This window comes from Elaeis guineensis, chromosome 1, assembly GCF_000442705.2.
Source record: "Elaeis guineensis isolate ETL-2024a chromosome 1, EG11, whole genome shotgun sequence".
Lineage (NCBI taxonomy): Eukaryota > Viridiplantae > Streptophyta > Magnoliopsida > Arecales > Arecaceae > Elaeis > Elaeis guineensis.
Genome location: NC_025993.2, coordinates 154463034 through 154490759, shown reverse-complemented (window position 1 = coordinate 154490759; position 27726 = coordinate 154463034). Strand labels below are relative to the sequence as shown.

The following is a 27726-nucleotide window of genomic DNA, read 5'->3' as shown; positions in this document are numbered from 1 at the left end:
TGGGTCACATAATTGGCTGTCCGGTCTACAATAATATTCGTCTTACGATAGACATGTTTGATGCCCACGGAGATGGGGCCCTCCACGAGTCTTCGGATATCGCGTGGAATAGGAGCCAGCTCGCCTCCGCATCCAACACCGCCACCACAGCAAGAGCGACGGCTATTCGTCCGTCTGCCCGCCCATGGCACTACACGTGAGCCCACCGCCGCATCACCGACTATCTTTCTCGCTTCTTGGACGCCGTCTCCTCCCAGCACTGCTCCGCCCTGAAGTCCCTCCTCGCCGTCTCCTCCAACTCCCTCCGCCTCCTCTCCCTCGCCAACGCCCTCAGTGTCTTCCAAGTCTCCCTTTCCCCCTTCCTCTCTCCCCTCCCCCCCCATATCTTAACCCTCCTTGTGTACTAGTAATGGCTCTCTTCCAATTAAGAGCTAAAATTGGTTCCTGAACAACAAGACTCGAGCAGATCCTTATCTACTCCCTGCTCCGAGAGATCCTTATCCCTCATTTCCGATGCCTTCAGAGCTACCGAGATCGACGCTTACGTTGCCTTCGAGAAGGCCGCAAAGTGCTCTCTCTCGCTCTTTTCTTCTTTTACTTCTAGCAATCTCGATGCTGTCTTTTTTTCCGAAGGCGGATTTTATTATCCAGATCACTGATTGATGTGGGAGTTTCAGTGCGTTTCTGCAGGAATTTTGGAAGTGCGACACGGGTAGACGATGGAACCGATGCATACAGTGGCTCACGAGATGCGGGTTCTTGTCGAGAGGGTGCGTGCTTTGATTGTTGCTTTCGCTTTTGTGATTACTTGTAGTTTATGGATTTTGGGTTCTTTTGTTTCAGGATGACAGAGAGCTGTCGTCGAGTGGGAAGAATCTGGAGAAGCTGCAGGGGGGCCAGCTCCTTCCGGATGGAGGTGAAGGTCTTCGGGACTCTTGCTGATGGTTCTGCAATCCCATTTATCTGGATTTCGAACTTCTTTCTGGAATAGTAATAGAGATAATAATAAGAACAACAATAATACTACTACTAGTAATAATAGCAGTAATAGTAATGGTAATAATAATAATAATAACAGTAATAATAGTAATAATTGTTGCATCCATTGAATTGACAGTATAATTGTTGTCGCATGGATAAAATAATTGCTTTTGCTAGCACATTCTTTAATTACTTATTTACGTGATCGAATTACTTGGAGATGTTAGACGAGAAGTCCTCCATATCATAGATCAGAGAGGAGTTTTGCTACCTCTCTTATGAGATTGCTTCAACCCTCCAGAAATGTCTTTAAGATCTGCTGAAACTAGAGAGCTTGTAGTATATAAATCTCTCGTATTTGATTCTCTCCGAACTTTCTTGGGCTCCAGCGGGACTTTAGTTTCAGGTATTTCACATGAGGCACACGTGCAAGAGGGAAGTGTCACGATTTCAGTAAAGTGATTGATAGGTTGGTTGGCCAGCAAATCCGTCTCATTTGTCATTGCGGGAACTCAAGTGGAATGGCAGCAATTAAGAGGGCATCAATGGATCAAAGTGAATTCTTATCTTCCTTTGGAAGAGATGGGAGTTGAACATAAAATGGTTGCAATGTCTCATTGCGATGATGAGGATCAGGCTTGGCAAGATCAAGGATAATACTTATTCATTGTCCAGTTTGGCGAACCCTATAGAGACCCATACTCAAGGCAAATTTATTTTGACTTGGTTAGGGCGATGTACTTGACTGATTTATACATAGCCTAGGATAAGTTTCCTATGTTAATCTTTTAATTGGTAAGTTTACTTTGGAGTTGACATGAAGTAGTATCATTGTTGTGGGGTCGTGCCACCTCAACCATGGATCTCGAGACTGTTCCTCGGAAATCCCGAGCCGATGAGAATGAGTGCCATCAGATCTGTCAAAGGAAGCCAAGGCGGAATGACCACACTTGCTCGGATGCTTGCCGACCTCTAGGTCAACTTCTAGCCGACCCCTGGGTTGGGATTTTTTCGACCTCCGGATCAACATTTCATCATCAGTAGGAATGAAGCCCACGACCGATACTGACCTCCAGGTCGGGATTCCACCGATCACTAAAGACAAGATCCCACAGTCCATGCCCACACGGATCTGATCAGAACGGCGCCTCGGCCACGGGTCGACACCAATCCACGACTCATTGAGATATATGGACAATCTATTGGAATCTCCTAATAAACTCTCAGAACGTGGCCATGTGAGTATAACAAGAACTCACGACTAGCCATCTATAGGCTCAAATCTGATGGCTTACAGCCTAAGCATATCAAACTCCGGCACCTCTCTATATAAGAAGGTAATAAAGGGATCCTGAGGGTAAGCTTTAGTAAGCCAATCCGAGTTATCACTAGCTCCCATACTCTCTCTCTATCCGTGCTCAAGCTCCGGTTGACTTAATCATCGAAAGGGCCTCTGTCGAAGGCCCCACCTCTAGTGCGAGCAGGCTTCTTTTACAGGTCCTGCCGGTGTCTTAGTGTCCATATCACCCTCCGCCTTCGGCCACATTAGCTCCTCCGGAGCCTTGACGCAACAATCACATTTGCTCTTTTTCTTCACTTACAAGGCTTAACGTAGGTATGGGCTTAATAAAATAATTGGGAAGTGCACAATGGCATAGGTTTAAGAGGTTGCAAGCTTTTCAATAAGAAATTTATGATACTTCAATTCTTTCCTTCTGTGAAGTTCTGCATATGGAAGGAACCTAATCAATATCCTTCTTCTGTGGGGTCATATTTTTTCCAAGGGTCATATACTTGAGAGGAAGGGGGAAGGGTGTCTAGGTAACAATCTGAGCCCTGGATGTGTTTCATAGGGCTAAACTCTGAATTGTTGCATGCCTAGATCTTAGATCTTCATATTCTTTTTTTGGTAAACTACTAACAGGAGTGGAACAATTAGTAGAGGTGATGATCTAGCACTGTCTGAAAGTTGTTAGCCTAAGATTTTAAAAAAAAAACTGAAAACAAGGAGGTTGGAGGAAAGGAAGACGGAGAGAAAGAAAAAAAATTTGGGGGTGGGGCGGAGGGGATGTGCGGGGCGGTGGGCTTGTTTGAAGAAGCAGCAGAAGTAATTTCTTTCATGTAAAGAAGGAAGGAAAGAAAAGTATCCTTATTTCTGCAATTCAGAACTAACCAAATCTGATTAATGTTAAAGATGCATCTTGGATCAATGAATTTATCTTGCAAGTGACTTTCTTGCTTGATGGACACCTTCATATGTTTATTTTTATTTTTTTAAATTAGATAGCCCCTTGATCATTTTTGTCTTCATGAACACTTACATGTTAATTATTTCATCTCCTATGATCCATTGCTTTTTAATTTACTTCTTCATGGTTGCTTGTGAAGATGGATGCATCCATGCATTGATTTTGACAGCATTCTTTGTTATTTTAATTATGATCATCAAATTTCAGCTTCTCTACTCTTTGGTCTTCACGAGTTTCTGTCTGTTCATAGTTTGATCTTTATGTTCCTTTACTTTGTTTAGTGTATTGATCTTGGTTGGCCTTGTCAGGGTGAAGACCCCAAACATGTTGGAGCTTTATATGTGACCTGCCAATTATTCAAAATATACTTTAAGGTTGTTTCCTGTATATACTTAGCTTTCTGTCTGAGTCTTTATTCTGGTTCTATTCTTTTGGACATTGCTTGTGTGCATTTGTGCATGCACATGTGCATTAATTCCATGCTAATTTTTGAAAGTCAGCAGCTTGGCACAGTTTGTCATGGTGTCATAAGAAGTATTGAAACTGCTCGAATATTTAAATTTCAGGAATTTTGAGCTAGAGACAAGGTCAGATAGAGTCATTTTATAATATTTTTTTGCTGTTTAAGTTTAGTTGCTTTTGACCTCAAATTGCTGCTCTCAAAAAATTCAATTTTATCTCAGTAGTTCGTCCACCTACATGTATTATGCAAGCCGCTTGGATGTCCTTAATGAAAATATTCTAGCTCTAAGTTTAAACTTTAACTCTTTTCTCTTTTGTTCACATTCCATTTCCTTTATTGCTTTTACAACCAAAATCGTGGAATAGGATTTTTAACATGAATGTTATGACCCTAAGCAAAATGTATCCGTGGTATTTAAACTAAATTAAGATTTTTAGCTGTTTGTATGATGTGCAATGTGCATGAGAGGAAGCTTGTATGCCTGTGCTAACGTTGGGTCGAAAAATGAATAGCTGTGACCATTGCATGTGAGAGAAGCTTGTGTTGTAATTGGCATCCTTATTGTTCATGTCAGTACGGAAGATGAAATTAATCAAGGTTCGTAATCTTGGTAGCAGACCTTGTATGGATACCATGTTGTGCAGTGTTAATATGCCAGTATGGTGGTTGGTTCAGTGACTCTGTATGCCCTTCTGCTGAGTATTGCTTCGGTACTAGCATGATATAGTATGCATCGGTACTGCAAGCCTCGGAAACAGTTGTCTTTGTATATAGTTTATTCAATGTCTTTTTCTTCTTCCTCTTTTCAGGTATCTCTATAAATTTTTAGTTCATAGGTGCATGCATAAATGTGTGCATGTATATATTTATATCTCTCAGTGCATGCATGATTCGAACATTAAATGCACACACACATATATGTGTGTGTATGTGCATATATGCATGTACATATCTTTGTGGGTGCATGCATGGTGTAACATTTAAGGCACTTATATAGTCAGTGTGAGCACTATATGTGCCATCTTATGTTCTCAGTCCAAGATTAGCCTACATCTATATTTTGCCATTGGTATTATCTTTGGAAGTAATCATTCTGTAGAAGTGGTTAAGACAAGGCACATTTTTTTCCTTCTGTGATAGGACAGGCTAATGAGAAACTAATGTATGCCCTAATGCATTGCAATCCTTGGAGCGAAGCTAACATAAGGTGTATCTGTCATACCAGGTGACATATTCTGTGCCATCTTCAAGTGCGTATGTCATTGTAGAAGTAAGAATATCATCTTTGATCAAGCATATCTGTAAGTTCCGTGACTGTGTAGCAAGAAGCTTTAATACCTATATATATTTTGTCAAATTCATAAACTAATTTGTCTTATTTACTGGAAATAGGATGATTCGAAGTATCTCATTCCTGTAAAGCTTTCAATAGGTATCTTGCCTAAAATGTGGTGTCTCGAGAAGTATAATCTGGTCAAGGTATGATCTTTCATTGTCCAAATCTTCCCTCTATTAAATGAGGAATCTGGTTGTGTTTGGAGAAGACTTTGAATCGTGAAAGCTTGAAATCTTTTTTTTTTTCCTTACCACAGTCTAGTTGTGTTTAAGGACTAAAATCATCCTAGATAACTTTTCTAATTACTGTTTGAGATGTCTATATGTACTCTTAAGATTAATGTTCCAAAGGTGGTAAAGGCTCTTTTCCCTTTTTTCAGGTGAGTGAGCCTATTCTCAAAAATTTTCAAGTTTATAGAGAAATGCTTGTGTTAGTTTCACTTGTATCATTTTTTTTTCCACCTTGTTTGATTGATTTAATCTAATAAATAAATATAGCATCACCTATACATATAAAGCTGGACAGTGACATATTGGGTCTTCTTATTCTGGCTAGAGTAATATAAGCAATGATAACAAACTGAAATATTGGCGTTATATGGTTATAGTGAAATTTTTATAAGACTGAATGCAGACTGGAATTGCAACTATCTTGTAACCGAAATGACAATCTATCCTATGATGCAACGACCTCTTAACTTAATAAAAAAATTCTGATTTATTGGTGATAGGTTAAGGCACATGTCAAGAAGCTTGCCAGACATGATTAGCCAAGGGTGAAGTTTCACTGCCTCAAACTGCTTAAGTTTTGATAGTTTCGGTCCATTTTGATTCAATTTCAGGCCAGTTCTGCTGGTTTCATCTGAAACTGATCTTTTTGCCCAAAACTTAGTAAAAGCTAATAGCTTTTTATATGTATATGCATAGATATGTACGTACATACATAGCTTGCTCATGGATGATATACTGAGTCCCCAGGATGCCTTTTTGCTACTACCATTTTCCCAAATTCCATCCAGATAACCATGCCCAACCTACCCAGTGGAGGCTCCAAGAGGTCTTTCGATGGGTCTTCTCTTGATATATCATTACCTGTGCTTTAGTAATTAGCTGGATGGGTAGCCTTGTCTTGGTCTGACTTTGAGGCTTTTGCCTGTCCAAGAGGTAGCAAACTGTTTTAGCAGTCTAGGTCACTTTATGCTTTCATTGTTGCTTGATTCTAAGCAGAATATTAGTTGCATATGTTGAGGAGTAGTCCCACATTTGGATAGGTTGAGGACTGTAGTAGTGCTTATGTACTCATGGGCCCATCCACCTATTAGCTTAAGTTTTTGAATTGGACTTTAACATGGCGTCAGAGCCCACGATCCTTCTTACCTACCAATATCTCCATGCTTCCAATTACCAATCTATGTGTCACCCCTTGCTTTGGGTTACATCCATCTAGGGTTTCATCCCTCGAGCTCTATACGTGAGAGGGGTTGCTGAGGAATAGTCCTACATTCGATAGGTCAAGGACTTTAGTGGTGCTTGTATGCTCGTGGGCCCATCCACTTACTAACTTAAGCTTTTAGGTTGGATTTTAACAACATAATATTCTATTGAACTTTACCAATGAATTTCAAAGATCTGCAAATCCCACATGAAACATTATTCTATTCAAGATCAGAACGTGATTCTATCATCCACACGCCTTATCTTATACTATTGTATGAAAGCATTTACCATGTTAGATTTTGTTAAGAAGTCACTGTCTAATTTAAGTTTCTGAGAATAATGTTTTCTGGAATTTACCTTTTTACTGGATGGTTTCCTTTCAGACATGTTTTGAATCTCGTTTAAGTTGTATTCAAGGTGCACTTCTTGACAATAATTTATACAAGGACCCACAAACAATAATTTCACCATTTCCTGCTTATTCAGTTGGTAGTACTCACCCAGGTGTTTGTCTTTCCAACCACCTTCAGTACATAGGCATTTATACTAGTTTGTACAGGTTTGGCAATGTCAGTATTTGTCTAGGTTCTGGACATAATTATTTCTTTTAAGGAGCAGGTTGCTGACGTCTAATCCATGGAATATCCATTCAGTGGTTCGGTGCCTTTGTTCCCTCCTCAAGTTTCCATGTTTTCTATGTACAAATTTAGTGATTTCCTCTTACATCTTTTTCTTCTATATGGCAACTGTTTTTTATCATCATATCGTGTTCAGTTAGATAATGTGGTTCTACCTGATGATAATGGATTGCTGGGAGAGTGAAAATGGATGAGAATCACAAATATATGCAAAATAGATTTTCTTAAAGCTGAATTGAATAATGTTTTATGTGAGACTCCAAAAGTCTCCTTATGTAAGAGCCTAAACAAGCCGTGTTTCCAACCAGACTAGTGTGGATTATTGGAAGCGGTATTGATTCTAAATGAGCTTAAAGGGTCCCACTCTGGCCTGCCAAGAAGGCATGGGCTCTCTGCATGGCAGCAAATGATCTTGTAATTTGGGATTTGTTCTTTCAAATTCCAAACTTGACCTTGGGTATTTATAAATTTTGTCATTTCGTAAGGTTTTACTTATTTAGGGGCGATATATTTACTTTTTCAGTATGGAGATGTTGTAAAGGTACTTAAAAGGGGAGATTTCAGACTTCTTAGGCAAGCCCTGTGAGAGCATGAAGACCAGTATGTTCCCTTCCCACTACAAATAAAGCAACATTTAAGATTTCCATTTCTGATGCTTCAGGACCATTAGATTCTTGAAATCAGGTGTTTACCTAGTTTTGAAGAAGCTGGAGCTCCAAGTTTACCCAAGATTTGCCAGAACGATGTGAGTTTTATAGACGTACCAAATAACCAAGTCTTCTACCAGCTTTGTTCGAATCCTACTTTGTGATTTCTCTTGGCCATTTTTATCATTCAAAAACAAAAGGACCCTAGCAAAGCACATCAGGTGAAACTGGAAATGATGGTTGTTGCTCCTAGATTGATTTTGATGATTACAAAGCAGATTGAAGGGATACAAACAATTGAAAAAGTCCTTATGCTCTTCAAGGGCAAAATCGTAATTTTGCTAAAATCCTGATTTGATAGTATCATTTGGTAGAACAAAAGATTTGTGATCCAATGGTGAAAATTTCATTGATTTTGGACTTGTATTTTGAAAGTTATGCATGTTTGAAAATCATGAGTCAACCCGTGAGTCAACTCATGGCAATGAGCTGATTGGCACACCCTGTGAGTCGACCCTCATGAGTCGACCCCCAGGCATGAGTCGACCCCCATGAGTCGACCCCTGCAGTTTTAGGCCAAAAGTTGCAGAAACTCATTTTCTGGCTGTTGCAACAGAAGTCGACTCATGAGTCGACTCCTGAAGCATGAGTCGACTCATGAGTCGACCCCTGCGACGGGAAATGTCAGCAACGGCTATTTTTTTGCCCGTTTTAATTGCCATTTATGCTTCCTAAAAATCCTCTAACGGCTCTTTATCTGCCTAAATTGTTTTCTCTTGCTTCTAATGCTACAAAATGCTTTAAATGATGAAAGAAATTGCAGATTAAATAGCGGATCAAACGTGAAATCAAATGAGAAGAGAAAAAAGAGAGGAAAAAGAGAAGAACAGAAGAGAGGATCCGAAATTTGCAAGAAAAAGCCTGAGATCAACGAAATATCCATAGAGAAAAAGAGAGAGGATCCACAATATACCAGAGAGATTGTGAAAGAGAAAAGAAAGATCTTTCAAGGAGAGAATTCTTCACGCCTATCGTTTCAACCTTGATCTAGAGATCGTTCAAAGCTTTCAAGAGATCTTCAATCAACAATCAACCTCTTCTCAAGCGTTCAACCGTTCATTCATCTTGAGAAAATCTGAAAAAGGGGTTCTTCATTTGAGTAAAGCTTTTATTGTTATATTTGCTCATTTAAGGAGCTGTTTTTGTATTCATCTGTGCTCTAAATATTCTTACTCTTTGTGAGTTTTTGCTCTTGTTTTTGGAGGATTTTCAAAACAAGGAAAGGTTGATCCGAACCTGAAATCGGAGTGTTTTGGGTTTGCTTGTACCCGGGAAACAAGTGTTCTAGCTTGGGATAGCTAGGGTCGGAGTTTCCGACGTCTTGTATTCTAGCTTGGGATAGCTAGTGTCGGAGTTTCCGACGTTTTGTATTCGGGTTGAATACAAAGGATAGTGGATTGAAATTCCCAAGTGGGATCTTGGGGAGTGGATGTAGGTGCAAGGTTAGCACCGAACCACTATAAATCCTTGTGTTTGTGGTGTGCTTTATCGCTTTATCTTATTTCTTTATTATATCCTTGCAATACTACTTTAGATAATTAATATTGATTTAAAGCCATTGTTTTGTTCTTCATAAGTTGTTTGTTGGGCTTAAAATTTTTAGAAACCCAATTCACCCCCCCTCTTGGGTTGCATAGCTGGGCAACAAGTGGTATCAGAGCCAGTGCTCTAGCCCTTCTTTGATCTAACAATCAAAGAGCCAAAGATCTATGGCAACCCATGTTGGAACTTCTCTAGCTGAGGGGCAATCAACAAACCGACCTCCACTTTTCAATGGGTCTAATTACACCTATTGGAAAGCTCGGATGAAGATTTTCATACAAGCACTCGACTATGATATGTGGAGTATCATAGTGAATGGTCCTCACACACCCACCAAGATTATAGATGGTGAGGAGTCAACCAAACCCGAGAAAGAATGGGATGAGGTTGACAAGAAATTGGCACAATTAAATGCCAAAGCTATGAATGTTCTTTATTGTGCACTAGATGCTAGTGAATTTAATCGCATTTCTACTTGTGCATCTGCTAAAGAAATATGGAATAGGTTAGAAGTCACCCATGAGGGAACAAATCAAGTAAAAGAGTCTAAAATAAACATGCTTGTACATAAATATGAATTGTTCAAAATAGAGCATGATGAGTCCATAACTGCTATGTTTACTCGTTTTACTGATATAATCAATGGTTTAAAGAGTCTTGGCAAATCTTATACTAACAGTGAACTTGTAAGGAAGATTCTCAGGTCACTGCCAAGAACTTGGGAAGCCAAGGTGACTGCCATCCAAGAAGCAAAGGACTTGAACACTCTACCTCTAGAAGAGCTTCTTGGATCCTTGATGACTCATGAACTTAGCATGATGCAACATCAAGAGGATGAAATCAAAAAGAAAAGAACCATTGCCCTCAAATCCACAACTTCACCTGATTATGAAACAGATGACTCTGAAGATGAAGATCAGGATGAGGAGATGGCTCTCATCACCCGGAAATTCAAGAAGTTTCTAAGAAAAAGGAAACAGGGGATGAGAAAGAAATTTACAAAAGGGGATCAAAGCATAGAAAAGGAGAAAGATCAAACCCCTATATGCTACGAGTGCAAGAAGCCAGGACATTTCAGATCCGAATGTCCTCAATTGAAGAAAGGTCCAAAGAAATTCAAAAAGAAGGCAATGATGGCGACCTGGAGTGCGAGTGATGACTCAAGCTCCGACGAGGAAACCTCAACCGAACAAGCCAATCTGTGCCTGATGGCACATGAAAATGAGGTAACTTCTGAATCCACTAGTGAATTTACTTTTGAAGAATTGCATGAAGCTTTCTATGATTCAATTGATGAATTAAAGAAACTAGGGAAGAAAAACAAAGAGCTGAAATTGAAAAATCAGTCCTTAGTGAAACAAGCTGAAATTCTTTCAATTGAAAAATTCACATTGATTCAAGAAAATCAAAACTTTAAGGATGAAATTAACAGACTGAAATCTATAGTAGATAAGTTCACCTTAAGTTCAAACAAGCTAAATATGATCCTTGATAATCAGAAAGCTATATATGATAAGGCTGGACTTGGTTATAAACCCCTGAAGAAACAAAAATTTTTGAAGGATATTTATGCAAATTATTCAAGCAAAAAGCCTACAAATATTACTTGTTTTAAATGTGGAAGAATAGGACATAAATCATACACATGTCTTATTAACAAATATGCAAACACAAAGAAAATATGGGTTCCAAAAGGAACCATTCTGACTAACCTGAAAGGACCCAAGAAAGCTTGGGTACCTAAGACAGAAACTTGATCTGTGCTTGCAGGTGTGTCTAGCATCCCAAGAAGGAAACAGGAAATGGTATCTTGACAGCGGATGCTCGAGACACATGACTGGTGATGAATCACAATTCATCACGTTTGATGCTAAGGATGGAGGGATGGTCACCTTTGGAGATAATGGCAAAGGAAAGATCATCGGGATAGGTAACATTGGTATCACTCCCTCCAAATACATTGAGAATGTTTTACTTGTTAAAGGTTTAAAGCATAACTTACTTAGCATTAGTCAATTCTGTGATAAAGGGTATAAAGTAAGTTTTGAATCATCTGTATGCATTGTGACGAGTCCTATTAACGATGGCATTAAATTTATAGGACATAGGCATGGCAATGTTTATATGGTAGACTTGAATGATTTAACTAAATTAGACATGCAATGCCTAGTTTCCTTAAATGCTAAAATAAATGAGACTAGTTGGCTGTGGCATCGTAGACTTGCACATATTAGCATGCATTCTCTTTCAAAATTAATCAAAAAGGATTTAGTTCTCGGTTTGCCAAAATTAAATTTTGAAAAGGATAGAATTTGTGATGCATGCCAATTAGGTAAACAAACTAGAATATCATTTAAATCCAAAAACACTATTTCAACTTCTAGACCTTTAGAGCTCTTACATATGGATTTATTTGGACCAACTAAAACCACTAGTCTAGGAGGAAAACGATATGGATTTGTAATAATTGATGATTACTCTCGTTTTACTTGGGTTTTCTTTTTAGCTCACAAAAATGAAACTTTTCAAATTTTCACGAAATTTCATCGAAAAGTCACTAATGAAAAAGGGTTTTCAATTCAAAATATTAGAAGTGATCATGGAACAGAATTTGAAAATCATGACTTTGAAAATTTTTGTGATGAAAATGGAATTGGCCACAACTTCTTTGCTCCTAGGACACCCCAACAAAATGGGGTAGTTGAAAGGAAAAATAGAACCTTAGAAGAAATGGCCCGTACCATGCTCTGTGAAAGCAACCTTCCAAAATATTTTTGGGCAGAAGCTATTAACACAGCATGTTACATTTTAAATCGTGCTTTAATAAGACAATTTTTAAAGAAAACCCCCTATGAACTTTGGAAAGGAAGAAAACCAAATATTGCCTATTTTCATGTTTTTGGTTGCCGATGTTTTGTATTAAATAATGGCAAAGAAAAACTTAGTAAATTTGATGCAAAATCAGATGAAGCAATCCTTCTAGGTTACTCCTCCACTAGTAAAGCATTTAGAGTGTTCAACAAAAGAACCTTAGTAGTTGAGGAGTCCATACATGTTGTCTTTGATGAATCTAACGATCTTCCTTCAAGGAAGAATGAGGGTATTGATGATGCAGATCCACTAATAGAAGGTATGAAGGAGATCACTCTGAAAGATTCAGCAACTCCAGAAGACAAGGATCAAGAAGATGAACAAAATGAGAAAGGTGAAGAAATTCAAAAACAACCTCAAGGTACAAATGACTTACCCAAGGAATGGAGGTATGTTCACAACCACCCTAAGGAATTAATTATCGGTGATCCTATGCATGGGGTAAAAACACGTTCTTCACTTAGAGATGTACTTAATCATTGTGCTTTTGTATCTCAACTTGAACCTAAAACTTTTGAAGAAGCTGAAAATGATCATAACTGGATTAATGCTATGCAAGAAGAACTCAGTCAATTTGAAAGAAATAATGTTTGGACCTTAGTGAAAAGACCTAAAGATTATTCAATAATTGGCACAAAATGGGTCTTTAGAAACAAATTAGATGAGCATGGAAATGTAATTAGAAATAAAGCAAGACTGGTTGCTAAGGGATATAATCAAGAAGAAGGAATTGATTTTGATGAAACCTTTGCACCTGTTGCTAGATTAGAAGCCATTAGACTTCTACTTGCTTATGCTTGCTTTATGAAATTCAAACTATTTCAAATGGATGTTAAAAGTGCATTTTTAAATGGATATATTTCTGAAGAAGTATATGTAGAACAACCCCCTGGATTTGAAAATCATGCTTTTCCCAATCATGTCTTTAGATTAAATAAAGCTTTATATGGTCTAAAACAAGCACCTAGAGCATGGTATGAAAGGCTAAGCAAATTTCTACTAAATAATGGTTTCTCAAGAGGCAATGTGGATACAACTCTATTTATTAAAAGAAACCAAAATGATATGCTAATTATACAAATTTATGTTGATGACATAATTTTTGGGTCTACTAATGAATCCCTTTGTCAAGACTTTGCTAAGCTTATGCAGGGAGAGTTCGAGATGAGCATGATGGGAGAACTCACCTTCTTCCTCGGACTCCAAATCAAACAATCAAAAGAGGGAATCTCCATCACCCAAAGCAAGTACACCAAGGAACTACTCAAAAGATTTGGAATGGAGAACTGCAAACCAATTGGCACACCAATGAGTCCCTCATGTAAGCTTGACAAGGATGATGAAGGTAAAAGCGTAGACTTAAAATACTATAGAGGTATGATTGGCTCATTATTATATTTAACTGCAAGTAGGCCTGATATCATGTTTAGTGTTTGCTTATGTGCAAGATATCAATCTAATCCTAAGGAATCTCATTTGAATGCTGTTAAAAGAATCCTTAGATACTTAAATGGTACACAAACTATAGGGTTATGGTACTCTAAGGACTCACAAATTAATTTGTTAGGATATTCTGATGCTGATTTTGCTGGATGTAAATTAGATAGAAAAAGCACAAGTGGAACTTGCCAATTTCTTGGAGTTAACCTAATCTCATGGTTTAGCAAGAAACAAAATTCGGTGGCACTGTCTACGGCTGAGGCCGAATACATTGCAGCCGGAAGTTGTTGTGCTCAAATCTTGTGGATTAAGCAACAACTCGAAGATTTTGGAATCAAACTTAATGAAACACCAATAAAATGTGATAATATAAGTGCTATAAATCTATCTAAAAATCCAATACAACACTCAAGATCTAAACATATTGAGATAAGACATCATTTTATAAGAGAACATGTTCAAAACAAAAATATAATTCTTGAATATGTTTGCACTGAAAATCAATTAGCTGATATCTTTACAAAGGCCCTTAGTGAGGAAAGATTCTGTGAAATTAGGAGAAATCTAGGAATTCTAGATCCATTTGTCTGAAATTTCTCAATTTCCAAAGAATAGATGTCAAAAACTCTTAGAGCTCAATTTTCAACATCTATCCTGGTCCCAAAAGCTCAGGTTTATCACTCTAAAAACTTATCATTGAGCAAAATTCTTTCTCCCAAAATTTTGAATTTTTCTGGAATTTATTTGCATTTTTCCTGATTTTCTGAACTTCATGAGTCGACCCCCATGAGTCGACTCAATGGCAAACTTGTAAATCCCACCAACTTCCATCGGGTTCATTGTTTTTAAAACGGGAAACCTTGTTTATGAGACGACTCATCTTCTCGTCGTCTTCCTTCCGAAAGCCGTCCTCTCCAACTCTTTTTGCTCCAAATCCAAGGATCAATTCTGAGGCAATTCTTCCTCCTCCTCTCCACCAAAAATCGCCTCCTTGAAAAGGATTTTTCTGTGCTTTCTCGCAGTATTAGGCGCGGGTAGAACGTGCCCTAGAACTTCACTGTTCATTCAAAATCCACTTCTTTTCTCCACCAAAATTCTTCTTTACTCTTTTGTGATCCCTCCTCCACTGAATTCAAGTCTTCTTGTCTGCTACCTTATTGGATATGGCTCCAAAGATGAAACTTCCCCAAAGAAGGAAATCAATCCGAGAGCCTGAGGAAATTGTCCGAAAGAAAAGGCATGCTCAGTCTTCCACTGTTCCCAATCCAGTTTCAGTACCTGCTCAAGGTCCCTCTCAACCCTCCATAAGCCCCAGTGTAAATCTTCTTTCTGATAGAAAAGTAGAAACCGAAAAAATATAGATTTTCGGTTCTTTGAGAAAGAAGGCTTTACTTTTGCTACCAAGATCAAAAATCAAGGATGGGAACTTTATTGCTCTCTTAAGGAAGTCACCTATGTTGATCTAGTCAGAGAGTTCTACCAGAACCTAAATTATGGAAACGGGTCTGTGACATCAACTGTAAAGGAGATTGACATCTGTTTGGATTCTAGGATATTGGGAGAGATACTTCAGTTGCCTAGTGAAGGATACTCATATATGGAACTCCCAATTAAAGAAGAAGGGATCAGAATTATCTTAGGAGAAGATTTTTCAGGAAGTTTAAACAAATTGGAAGCAAAGCTACTGTCCATTGAGATGAGGGTCCTGCATCAGATTGTGACAAAACTATTCTTTCCTAGGAGTGGTAGACATGACTTACTATCTGGCAGAGATGTATGTGTCATGTTTCATATTATCACTCAGACCCCCCTAAACCTCCCTACACTTATGATAGAGGCCATGAGAGAAACTTTGAACAGATCCAAGGCACACTTGCCTTATGGTATGGCCCTTACTAGAGTTTTTAGGAGGTTTGGAGTTAGCTGTGAGGGGGAGACACCTACCAAGCTCTCACATGTGGACACTTTCAACCAACACAGCCTACACCGAATGGGAATTACAAAGACTGTTGGTGGTTGGATCAAGGGCTCTGAAGAAAGAGCTGAGGAGAGAGCTGAGGAAAGAGCTGAAGACAGAACTGAAGGCAGAGTAGAAGAAGAAGGTCCATCTTCTCCTGTACATGATTTCAGGGCAGCTTCACCAGATACCCAGTTCATTCATGATACTGAGGCTGGCCCTTCTGAGTTTACTAGGATGCCCACACCAGTGTATCAGCCAGAGAGCAGAGCACCTCATTCAGAGTTCAGACTGGCTGACGATCAGATCGAGCATATATCTCAGCGTGTGGCTTCTTTGTTGTCTAGCCAGTGGAGTAGTACTTCTTTTGCACCTGGAGCTACTTCTTCTGATCAGACCATTACTCCCCACATCTCCACTATATTTCAGATGATTTCAGATCAGTCCGTCAGGATACAGCAGCTTGAGGATACAGTCTGGAGACTTACTGGCAGAGTTCTTGACTTGCAGGGGCAAGTCCTTGCTTGGCCCATCCCCAGCCACAGGAGTCTACCATTGAGGTCACAGACCTCACTGCAGAGGCTGGCAGGCTCAGAGGAGCACTAGAAGGTGGATATGAGCTACTGAGGAAAGAGATCAGAGGATAGAGTGAGCATGCTACCACCCAGTTCACTGCTCTACTTCAATCTGTTTCCAGAGCACTGAACGTACTTGATTCTATCAGACTCATGATATCAGCCCTAGTATCTCAGCGTTCTCAGCCTCCCAGTTCATCTCGTTCTCCTACTCGTGGCAGAGGCAGACGGGGTAGAGGACGCACTTCTGATCCATCATCTTCTCATACTATATCTGATGACTCTGATCATTGACTTATCTAGATCTTAGGAGTTAGTATCTTGTTCTAAGATCTATACCTTGGGGCCATTTAGCTGGTTGAATTTTTTGAAACAATTATGATATTAATGGAATCATCTTTTACCTATATTTCTACCTCTTTGTAATGATTATATTTTGGTTATATTTCAATCTCCGATACATCTGTTGAAATATTATCTTCTCCTTGTTGTTGTTTGCTATTGATAATTGCTATATTAAGGGGGAGCAAACATCTGTGAAAAACTCTAAAGAGGAAGAAATTAAAGAATATTTTCAGAAAAGGAAAAGAAAGAGTTAACTATGTTTGATGATGTCAAAAAGGGGGAGAAATTAAAATTAAACAAAAATTGAAATTAGACAAAAAGCAAAACCCTAAATTATGAGAAAAAGGGGGAGAAATTAAATTAAAACAAATATTGAAGAAATTAAACAAATATTGGAGAAATTAGACAAAAACAAGGATTGAAAGATTAAACAAAACTTTGAGAAATTTTGGTATCGAAATTTGGTATCAGACAGAGAAATTTGGTATCAGACAGAACTTTAATCCATCAAAAGCAAAATCATGAGTACAATGCAAATAAGTATTTTTTATATATATGCTCTGATATTTAAACTTGCTTTTGAAATTTTACTCATCTTGAGACATCAATAAGAAATTTGTTTTACTCTGATTCATCCTACAATTTCTTTCAACTTGATCTGATACATGATAACATTTGATCCGATACAGTGTGAAGGTTTCTCTAAAATATATAACATTTGCTCGGATACTGTATGAAATTTTCTCTGATACATTAAAAATTTTCTTGCTCTGATACATTATAAAATCTTTTCTGATATCATTGTAAAAATATTTTTGCTCTGATACATAGAAAAAGTTATTTATCTTCTCTTGCTCTGAAATATCTTGAACTCAAAATGATCTAATACCCTTTTCAAATCTTTAAGAAAATGGACAAACTATTTTTGCATTTATATTACATGCCAAAAGAATCATACTCTTTTCAAGCATATACACCCATAATGGATTCTTTTGAAATTAATGCATTAACATAAATATTTTTGTTCATATGTTTTGTCATCATCAAAAAGGGGGAGATTGTTGCTCCTAGATTGATTTTGATGATTACAAAGCAGATTGAAGGGATACAAACAATTGAAAAAGTCCTTATGCTCTTCAAGGGCAAAATCATAATTTTGCTAAAATCCTGATTTGATAGTATCATTTGGTAGAACAAAAGATTTGTGATCCAATGGTGAAAATTTCATTGATTTTGGACTTGTATTTTGAAAGTTATGCATGTTTGAAAATCATGAGTCAACCCGTGAGTCAACTCATGGCAATGAGCTGATTGGCACACCCTGTGAGTCGACCCTCATGAGTCGACCCCCAGGCATGAGTCGACCCCCATGAGTCGACCCCTGCAGTTTTAGGCCAAAAGTTGCAGAAACTCATTTTCTGGCTGTTGCAACAGAAGTCGACTCATGAGTCGACTCCTGAAGCATGAGTCGACTCATGAGTCGACCCCTGCGACGGGAAATGTCAGCAACGGCTATTTTTTTGCCCGTTTTAATTGCCATTTATGCTTCCTAAAAATCCTCTAACGGCTCTTTATCTGCCTAAATTGTTTTCTCTTGCTTCTAATGCTACAAAATGCTTTAAATGATGAAAGAAATTGCAGATTAAATAGCGGATCAAACGTGAAATCAAATGAGAAGAGAAAAAGAGAGGAAAAAGAGAAGAACAGAAGAGAGGATCCAAAATTTGCAAGAAAAAGCCTGAGATCAACGAAATATCCATAGAGAAAAAGAGAGAGGATCCACAATATACCAGAGAGATTGTGAAAGAGAAAAGAAAGATCTTTCAAGGAGAGAATTCTTCACGCCTATCGTTTCAACCTTGATCTAGAGATCGTTCAAAGCTTTCAAGAGATCTTCAATCAACAATCAACCTCTTCTCAAGCGTTCAACCGTTCATTCATCTTGAGAAAATCTGAAAAAGGGGTTCTTCATTTGAGTAAAGCTTTTATTGTTATATTTGCTCATTTAAGGAGCTGTTTTTGTATTCATCTGTGCTCTAAATATTCTTACTCTTTGTGAGTTTTTGCTCTTGTTTTTGGAGGATTTCCAAAACAAGGAAAGGTTGATCCGAACCTGAAATCGGAGTGTTTTGGGTTTGCTTGTATCCGGGAAACAAGTGTTCTAGCTTGGGATAGCTAGGGTCGGAGTTTCCGACGTCTTGTATTCTAGCTTGGGATAGCTAGTGTCGGAGTTTCCGACGTTTTGTATTCGGGTTGAATACAAAGGATAGTGGATTGAAATTCCCAAGTGGGATCTTGGGGAGTGGATGTAGGTGCAAGGTTAGCACCGAACCACTATAAATCCTTGTGTTTGTGGTGTGCTTTATCGCTTTATCTTATTTCTTTATTATATCCTTGCAATACTACTTTAGATAATTAATATTGATTTAAAGCCATTGTTTGTTCTTCATAAGTTGTTTGTTGGGCTTAAAATTTTTAGAAACCCAATTCACCCCCCCCTCTTGGGTTGCATAGCTGGGCAACAATGGTAAAAGCATTGAAATGGCTAGAAATGGACATGGATGTCGATGATGTAATTTTGTTGATGGCAATGTCCACCTTAATCCTTCTGTTCTAATCTTCAGTTTCAGCACTTCTTTTTATGTGAAGAAAATCTGTTTGTTTCTTCCTCTTTCAGGTGGAGTGTATCATGGCCATTCTCATATACAGGAACCTAATTAAAGGTTACTTTGCTCACTAAAGCAAAGTTGTTGTCCTCAGCAAACAAGATCCCTTTCACAGGTTGAATGACAAACCTGTAAACTCATAGGTGATTATTCAGTTCAAATTTCTATTTCTTGGATTAAAAGACTTGTAGTTGATTGGAAACTTAACAAAATTTCATCCCTTTCCCGTAACTTCTAAAATTTTCATGTAAATAATTTGTACGAGGTACATTATAGGTTCAGTTATTCAGCATCTGGTGTGCTATAGTGTACAACTCATGCGAGGAGGAAATGGAGATGGGTCAAACGTTTTTTTCCTCATATTCTCCCGTATTGTTAGTTGACATGGTGTTATTGGGCGAGGAAGTGCTCCGTACTGCTGCTCCTACATATCAGCTGAGAATTATCCATATGATTTACAGTAATGCCGTACTCTTGGTTTATTGCATATTTTTGTAGATTTTTATACAATTAATTTCTAGGAAAATTGTTTGGCAGTTCTAAGAGGAGAGACGGTAGAATTCTGTATCAATGTTCGCGAAATGATGGCTTATGCGAATCTACCTACAGCACCTGCTCGACTTGTCAGGCCAAGAGACTGGTGGATTCGGGTCTTCCTCGTATGTAGGGTTTACAGTTCACACCAAGAGTCCACTTTGACCAAAGAAGCGACAAAAGGCACCAATCTACATTACTTCGGGAGCATGTCAGGCCAAGGCGCGACTGCAGTCATATAAGCCTGGTGAGTGAATCAATTGCCTTGCATATAATAGTGCTTGAAAAAAAAATTTGGTACCCGTAGACCAGCTGCTGCTTATGTTATGATCCAATCTTGGACTAATGTGGTGGAACAGAGAAACAGAGATTCTTCTCCATAATTAACAAAGCAAATGCAATACATTATGTTTCCAAAATTCCCCCCCTCTTTTTTTTGGTTTGGATGGAAGGGGCACATAGATTATTGCGTATAAATAAGGGTGGCTTTCCAAATTTTACCAAGCTCCTAAATCCTAGTGAAAATGGTAATTGAACACGTTTTACAACCACCAACGGCCTACACCATCTTGATAAACTGACACATTCAGCAATTTTTCACTTGGTTGCTAATGGTTTTTTTGCATTATATATATATATATATATATATATATATATATATATATATGTTTTCATAGTAATTATCTTTCATTAGATATATAACACATCTTCTACTCAACCGAAAATAAGATAAAACATATGTTACAAAGCAGTTGCCTTGGCATCCGTCATTTTCTGAATATGTGGACATGCATGATGTCATTTGGTCTTCTGGTATAATCTCAAAGATGCAGGTGTCGCCTTCTTTCAGATTGTTGTACATGTGAAACTCCCGCCAACCAGAACCAAAATGAGTCTGGACCATGGTGTTCCGCCTTCTGTGATAAAGTCTCACTGGCCACAGCTGCCATTGTGGATCTCTCAGGATCACCTGACGCTTGCTTGAGAGGCTATAGGATGCTTGAAATATAGTCGGAACATTCTGTTCCCATTCAAAAATTAGTCAAGTTGACATAGCGGAAAAAATAAAAAATAAAAAGCCCATACGCATGGCAGAATTGTGATGCTCATGAAGCCAATACGGTTGCTATGCCACTGGCTGACATTAATTCTGATACAATTGTACCAGATTAGATTTAAAAAATTATAGAAACGTAGCCGATGAGTTCCACCACTCATCGGTAGAACTCAACTTCTGGCTCATCCATGATAAGACAATACTTCCAGTAACCTAACACTGTTGCAGAGCCAGGTTCCAGAAATTATTATAAAAATGAGGAAATGATACCACTTACCATGTAGGTTTTAACTTAAGATTATAATGCTTTATGATGGCTTGAAATGTGGTCCAAGTGAGCAACAGCTTCTAGTTTCGTACACTTTCTTCACAGGTTTGAAATCTCTGATCGCCACTTGTCTGTTCAAGTACGCTATAAACTTCTTGTGCTCAGCAACCAACTGCTCGGAAGAACCGGATTGGTCTCCTATCAATATCCGAACTACAGCTGCGAATATGTACTCCAACCACATTCATACATGCCAATGAGCAAAGAAAAGAAAAAATGTTACGAGTTATGAACTGGAAATATAAAATTAATAATTAACTTGCTGATAAACCATACTTTGCGTGAAGGGATTGTACTCTTTCTCGCAGGCATCAGATCAAATATGGTGACTTTAAATTCCATGTTGCCTTTATACTTGAATACCAAGAGGAATCCCACACTTAAATCATGTCTACAGCAAAATCTGCCAGCCCTCTCCAAAGTACATGTCCTTAAAATTTCCATGAACTTTACATGCCATGATTTGCCCAGAGGGCTCCTCAAGACTGCAGTATCGGCCTTCTCGACCTTCTTCCTGATGAATATCTGATAAAATCGTGAGGTATATGCTGCAGAAGAGACAAATTGTTTCATCGTCAAGTATCTCGAAAATACTTTTTGAAGGAAGTCTCTCGAAAATACTGTTCAGCCAAGAAAATGGAGCTTATTTCTATAGTGTTTTACGTTTACCATGAGGTATGTCTCAAATTTTATTAGGGATTTAAATGTATAAAAATAACGTGCAATGAAGAGCATGCCTCTTTGATGTATAGAGTCATTAGCAAAAGCTAATGGACCTGTGATACATCAAAATGCTTACATATAATGTTAAGGTGCCCCTAAACCAAGGCACTAAAATGCAACCCTTGTACCAAGACAGAAATTTTAATCTACCAAGGCTAGAGCAGCAGTATGAGAAGGAAAGACTCGGAAATCGTCAAGTAGGTGCATATAAAACTTATCATTTCGGCCATCTCGCTTTTCTCAGAACAAGCCAAGAAAAGCATCAAGGAGTACAGGTGTGGGGAACCAACAGAAACAACCCGTAGCATCGGACCATCAGTGCGTGGAGAATAGTGGATTAAGCTTTTCATTCGAGCAGTTTAGGTTCCCATGAACAACCTAAAGCAAGCTTCCTTCCTCTCGTTACCAAATCACGAAAGGAGAGAGTTGAATAGAAAATGGTAAGTGAGGTGGGAAGAGAAGACATACAAGTCTGTCAAGGAAACCGGGAGCAGGATCTTAAAGAACTGCGTTCCATTCTGACCCTCTTGCTTCGGCTTCTTATTGGCATCTGCGTAGTAGTAGTAGGTAGATGGGTGGAGAATGGGAGAGAGCAAGGAATGGTGAACTGAGAGAATGGAGGTTACTGAAAGCATATCCGGGAAAAAGAGAGAATATTTTACACTACCCATCTAGAATTAGATCCGTTGATTTTTTTTTGGCCCCCGACAAATTCATTTCTTCGAGGGATGGGCTCGCCACGTCACATCGTGAATAGGACAAAGTTTTTACTCGTGCGAACAGTAATTAGTCACATCTTCAAGCAGAGTAAGATCATCATCACGGATCTCGAAACCAGCTGGCCACCACTTGTGGTTTTCGTAGTTCATCACCACGCAGTGAGAAATTATTATTATTATTATTATTTGTACAACACACGGCGAGAAATTATTGGTCACGAGTTCCATCCGGAAAAAATTTCACTGTCAAGTGTTTTATATTTACTAGATGATAATTTTTTTATTTAAATAAAAAATATTTGCTTTGGGATGATATACTGATTTCTTATGGATAGTAACGGTATACATGATAGAATAATTTTATCAATAATTTTTTGATAATATACTATAGACTCTATATGATAAATGAGATTAGAAATAATCAAAGCTGATGAAAAAAAAATACAATCTCAATTGTGCATTTAGATGGAATATAATTTTATAATGTATTTAATTTGCAATCAAAATCAAAAATTAAAATAGATGGATATATAATCAAAATGATTATATTTTTAATATATTTAATTCATGATTAAAATCAGAATAAATTTTAAATATTGAAAAATAATAGAGGAGATTTTGAAAGATTAGAATATTTCTATTTTTCTCTGTAATTTGAACGAAGATAGATTTCCATAATGGCTCCATTCCTATTTCAAAGTCCGGCTCCCTCTTAAATTTTATGATGAGGCTATTGAAATCATTTTAGAAATTTTCTGACATTGATCTTTTAATACAGATCGCGGTGCCATTGTGTTAGAGACTTACTAAACTCCAGCATGTTCCCTTTAAGCTTTGCTTATAGCCTTTTGTTCTGAAAAATGAATTGGAGCTTGAAGGAACATCCAGGCATCCAATTGAGCGGGCCATTCAATACCTTATGGGCTCAGCTTTCAGGCTGACTTGATTTATAAACAGGTCCACCTTGACAATTACCTGCTCACACTTGTTTGATTTTATCAAGCTTAAACACCAGTTGATGAATAATATGCCACTCATTACCCTTGTTGTCTGATACCTATACAATCAAGTTCAAGTATCTAGGTTAGGTGCTCTTAACTTGTTTGCTGTCCTTTGGGCCGCCAATGGGCCAAATACCTTCTTTTGGATCGTGACTTGTAAGCATTGGGCCATGGTGGTGCCGCCAAGGAATGTACCCAGGACTCGCGCTGATCATGAGTTAGACCTTGGACATAAACCATATTCATTTTTACACACGGGCTTCTGGCCGAGCCTATTTAATATTTAAATTTATCATGTCTAAATCCGGCCCATGATCCACTCTACCTTCGATGCTCCTCCTCTTTGTTACTCTTAACATGTATCTTTTTAATGAAGATGATGGTGACATTGTCACCACATGTTCAAGAAAACAGATTATCAACTCAAAAACATCTCCTTAAAACCTGATGGAGACTTGCACTACGGTGGTTTTTTTTGACACACCAAGCCATTATTGTATAGCTCTTGTTTGGCAGAAACTTAGTCCTTGGTTCAAAATAAACTAAACTGAACTTGAGCTGAGCTAGATTATCACTCAAGCTAAAAGCTTAAATAATGCTCGGCTCACTTTATCTTAATTAGCTCAATTACACCCATTTTGGCTGGTTTAGTGACCGATCCAATAAAAACCATGATCAGCTAGATTCTAACATGGTCCATGTTTTCTCAGACTAGTCAGTCATGGCAGCAAAGAATCACCTGCTTAAATTGGTGATAAGGCAAGGTACCACTTGATTCGGTCATTAACATGGGAAAAATGATATAACCGATTCATTTGAAATTTATGTTCAAGGGATCCTTAGCTAATTGGTTGGCAGGTATAATATGTTTATTGAAACATTGTTTTCATTTAAGGATCCCTGAATATTTTATTAAAAACTAAAGGTGTTATAGGTTTCTGACCATTTTCTCTTTTACAATATCAATCTTGCATGGATGTATGTATGTATGTATGTATGTACATGCATACACATACATAGTTTTCATTGAAACATGGTTTTCATTTAAGGATCCCTGAATATTCCTTAAAAACTAGAAATGTTATAGGTTTGTGACCATTTTCCCTTATAATATCAATCTTTTGCAGGGATGGATGTAGGTATGTATATACATGCATACACATACAAATATAGATACTACTGTTACTTACTTCCACAAGAAAATAATGTGGGCTTTAGTTGGACATTTAAAAAAAAAAAAAAACTCTTAAGCAAGCCTAAGTGTTGATAATTGAGTAGATCACAAAAAGATGAATATTTTAGGAATAATTTAGTCAGAAATATGAGCAACCATTTCACACTTTCAATAATCCATGCAAACACATAAGCAATTGGCCTCCCACCCCACCCCTATTGAAGTTGGATGCCCTCCCTAATTAAATCAGGATCAAAACCCATGTTCCCTCCTTGAGGCCACCATGCTCTTTCGATCCACAAGCACCTGGAGAGAGAGAGAGAGAGAGAGAGAGAGAGAGAGAGAGAGAGAGAGAATCCTAGTCATGTTATTTAAACGAGAATATAGCTTAATCTAGAATAACCTAGTAGGAGTCCTTAGCTACCATTAGATATGAGAGAGAGAGAGAGAAGAGAGAGAGAGAGAATCCTAGTCATGTTATTTAAACGAGAATATAGCTTAATCTAGAATAAACCTAGTAGGAGTCCTTAGCTACCATTAGATATGCGTTCCTCATTGTAAACCTAATACAACACATTATATTCTCTCAAAGTTTAAAACTCAGTGGTTCAAGTTAGTCTTAACTTCAGATTCGACATAGACAACTAGCATATCATCTGTTGGGGAATACCCATCGACCGACTGACGGCCCGACCGACCGACCGACGACCGGACCGACGACCGACCGACTGTCGGAAGGACCGACCGACTGACGGCCCGACCGACCACCGACGGCCGGACCGACCGACGGTCGAGCGACCGACTGACGGATGCCATCACCGGCTAATTATCGGCTCACGACCGACTGAGCCCAGAGGTCTGATGGCCGACTCGCGTAAGACTCTCCGACCATCGGAGGGGCCCGATGCCACTCAGCTGGCCACCGACTTAGAGTCGGACGACTCCTCCAATCGCCGTACAGCCGCCAGACTTGTCAGCTCTGACAGCGACATGCGGCATGGCTATCTAGGGCATTGTCCCGCCGAGGGTATTGTCAACCCTGGTGATTGGACGGCCACACGGCGACATGACACTTCACGGTGGCTCTGACAGTCTACAGTGAGTTGACAGTTCCTCACTTGTCTGCGCCATTAATGACGGCGCCATACCGTGCTCCACTATATAAATCGAGGAAGGCAACAGTGCAAGGGATCCGCTCCATCGCTCCCATTTCTCGACTTGGAACCACAGGCTCGCTCCTCTCTCCCTTCCTCTCTCTCGATCGAGCTCTCTGTCTTCATTTCACTGTTGCCCAGTCACCTCTCTGACTTGACCGTCGGAGGTCCCCGCCGGAGCCGCCTCCGGTCAGTGCGGACTTCTCGTTTTTGCAGGTGCGCGCCCCTCGGCGATCGGGCGACGAGATGATTGGCCGCAACAGATTGGCGCGCCAGGTAGGGGACAGCATGACAAAGACAAGAGCTCAACGATCGAGAATCCCGGATCGGCAAGGCGCTCTTCCCGTCGGAAGAGGCCTCCCCGCCACCGCCGGCGGCAGAGTCCAGCTCTCCACACCCCGTGGTGACCACGGAGGCACAGATTGTAGCCATCGTACGGCAGATGACCGTACTGACGGACGCAGTCAAGAGTCTCCAACAGCACCGGTGGCCCGCCCGATGCCCCCAGGAGCAGCCGCCGACGACCGCGCCGATCCCCGTCGCCTCCATGCGAGCGCCCCCAACAGCGCTCCCACGGAGAAGACGGGGGACGACCATGGCGCGACGACCGACGGTCCAGCGGCCCTCTCCTTCCCGTTGGAACGGGCAAGGAAGGAGAAACGACCGCACACGCCGTCGGCCTCTCTCTCAGAATCTTTCGGAGACTCCACTCCCGGGGTCTCCAGCACCGACGAGCGGACAACTACGAGCGCCGGTTCGAGGAGATCGACCGCCGACTCGCTCAGTTGCAGATGGACGGCCAGAATTTCGAACGACGTCGACTTCCAAACCGCCCAACCCCTCTCCCGACTGATCCTCGACGAGCCGATTCCCAGTCGGTTCAAAATGCCGCCGTGAGCCGTACGGCTCACCGACCCAGTCGACCACCTCGAGGGCTAATAAAGCTCTCATGACGATTCAAGGGGCAACCGACGCTCTTTTTTGCATCGGCTTCCCCGCTACGCTCCGCAAGGCTGCAGGGCCTGGTACTCCGGCCTCCGATCGGAAAGTATCCACTCCTTCGGGCAGCTCGAGCACTCGTTCGTAGCCCATTTCAGCACCAGCCAAAGCCGCCGCGAACGTCGGATAGCCTTTTCTCCCTCAAGCAAGGGAAAAATGAGACGCTCCGATACTTCATGGCACGATTCAACGCGGCCACGCTTGAGGTCCGGGACCTCAACGAAGACATGACTGTCTCAGCCATGAAGCGGGCCTGAGGGCGTCCCGATTCACCTATTCTCTGGACAAGACCCTCCCCGGACATACGCCGAGCTACTGGAGCGCGCGTACAAGTATATGCGCGCGGACAGGAGCGTCCGACCGACGCTTGGCCGAGCCCAGAGGCCCGAGAAGAGAAGCGGAGAAAAGGTCGGGAGCCCGCCGAAACCAAGTAGGCCCCCGACCGATAGTCGGGTCTCGCCACCCGACGAATCCAAAAGTCACCCCGGCAACAGACTCCGAGGCCGGTGCGCCCCAGGTATGACTCCTACACTCCTCTCTCCGCTCCTCGTGCGCAGATCCTAATGGAGATCGAGGGGAAGAATACCTACGACGGCCTCTGCCTCTGAAGGCAAAAGGCCTCGACGTCGGAAGTACTGCCGATTTCAACCGAAGTCACGGCCACGACATCGAGCGGTGCATCCAGCTGAAGGATGAGATCGAAGCTCTCATCCGCCGGGGGTATCTCGGCAAATTTCGGAAGGGTCCGCGACCCAACCAGTTGCCGATCGACGACCCCAGCCGACTGAAGAAGCGGCGAACAATCAGCCGACGGCCGGAGTCATCAACATG

The 27726-nt window shown here is 40.0% G+C and overlaps 1 protein-coding gene and 1 pseudogene across 1 annotated transcript; one reads left to right on the top strand and one right to left on the bottom strand.

Moving 5' to 3' along the window:
- Positions 1–44: 44 nt before the first annotated feature.
- LOC140850934 (uncharacterized) lies at positions 45–19663 on the top strand. The gene is made up of 6 exons (XM_073244546.1): positions 45–196; positions 678–770; positions 844–916; positions 3539–3604; positions 19218–19349; positions 19483–19663. Exons 1-5 carry the CDS (start codon positions 54–56, stop codon positions 19278–19280), a joined length of 438 nt encoding a protein of 145 aa, XP_073100647.1. The 5' UTR covers positions 45–53; the 3' UTR covers positions 19281–19349; positions 19483–19663.
- A 569-nt stretch (positions 19664–20232) lies between these two features.
- Positions 20233–22717, bottom strand: LOC140856704 (B3 domain-containing protein Os03g0212300-like; annotated as a pseudogene).
- Positions 22718–27726: the final 5009 nt, after the last annotated feature.

Coding starts and splice junctions, on each gene's coding strand:
- LOC140850934 (XM_073244546.1), top strand. CDS start 54: ATGTTTGATGCCCACGGAGATGGGGCCCTCCACGAGTCTTCGGATATC. Junction 197..677: donor GCCCGCCCATGGCACTACAC/GTGAGCCCACCG, acceptor TGGGAGTTTCAG/TGCGTTTCTGCAGGAATTTT. Junction 917..3,538: donor CCAGCTCCTTCCGGATGGAG/GTGAAGGTCTTC, acceptor TGGCCTTGTCAG/GGTGAAGACCCCAAACATGT.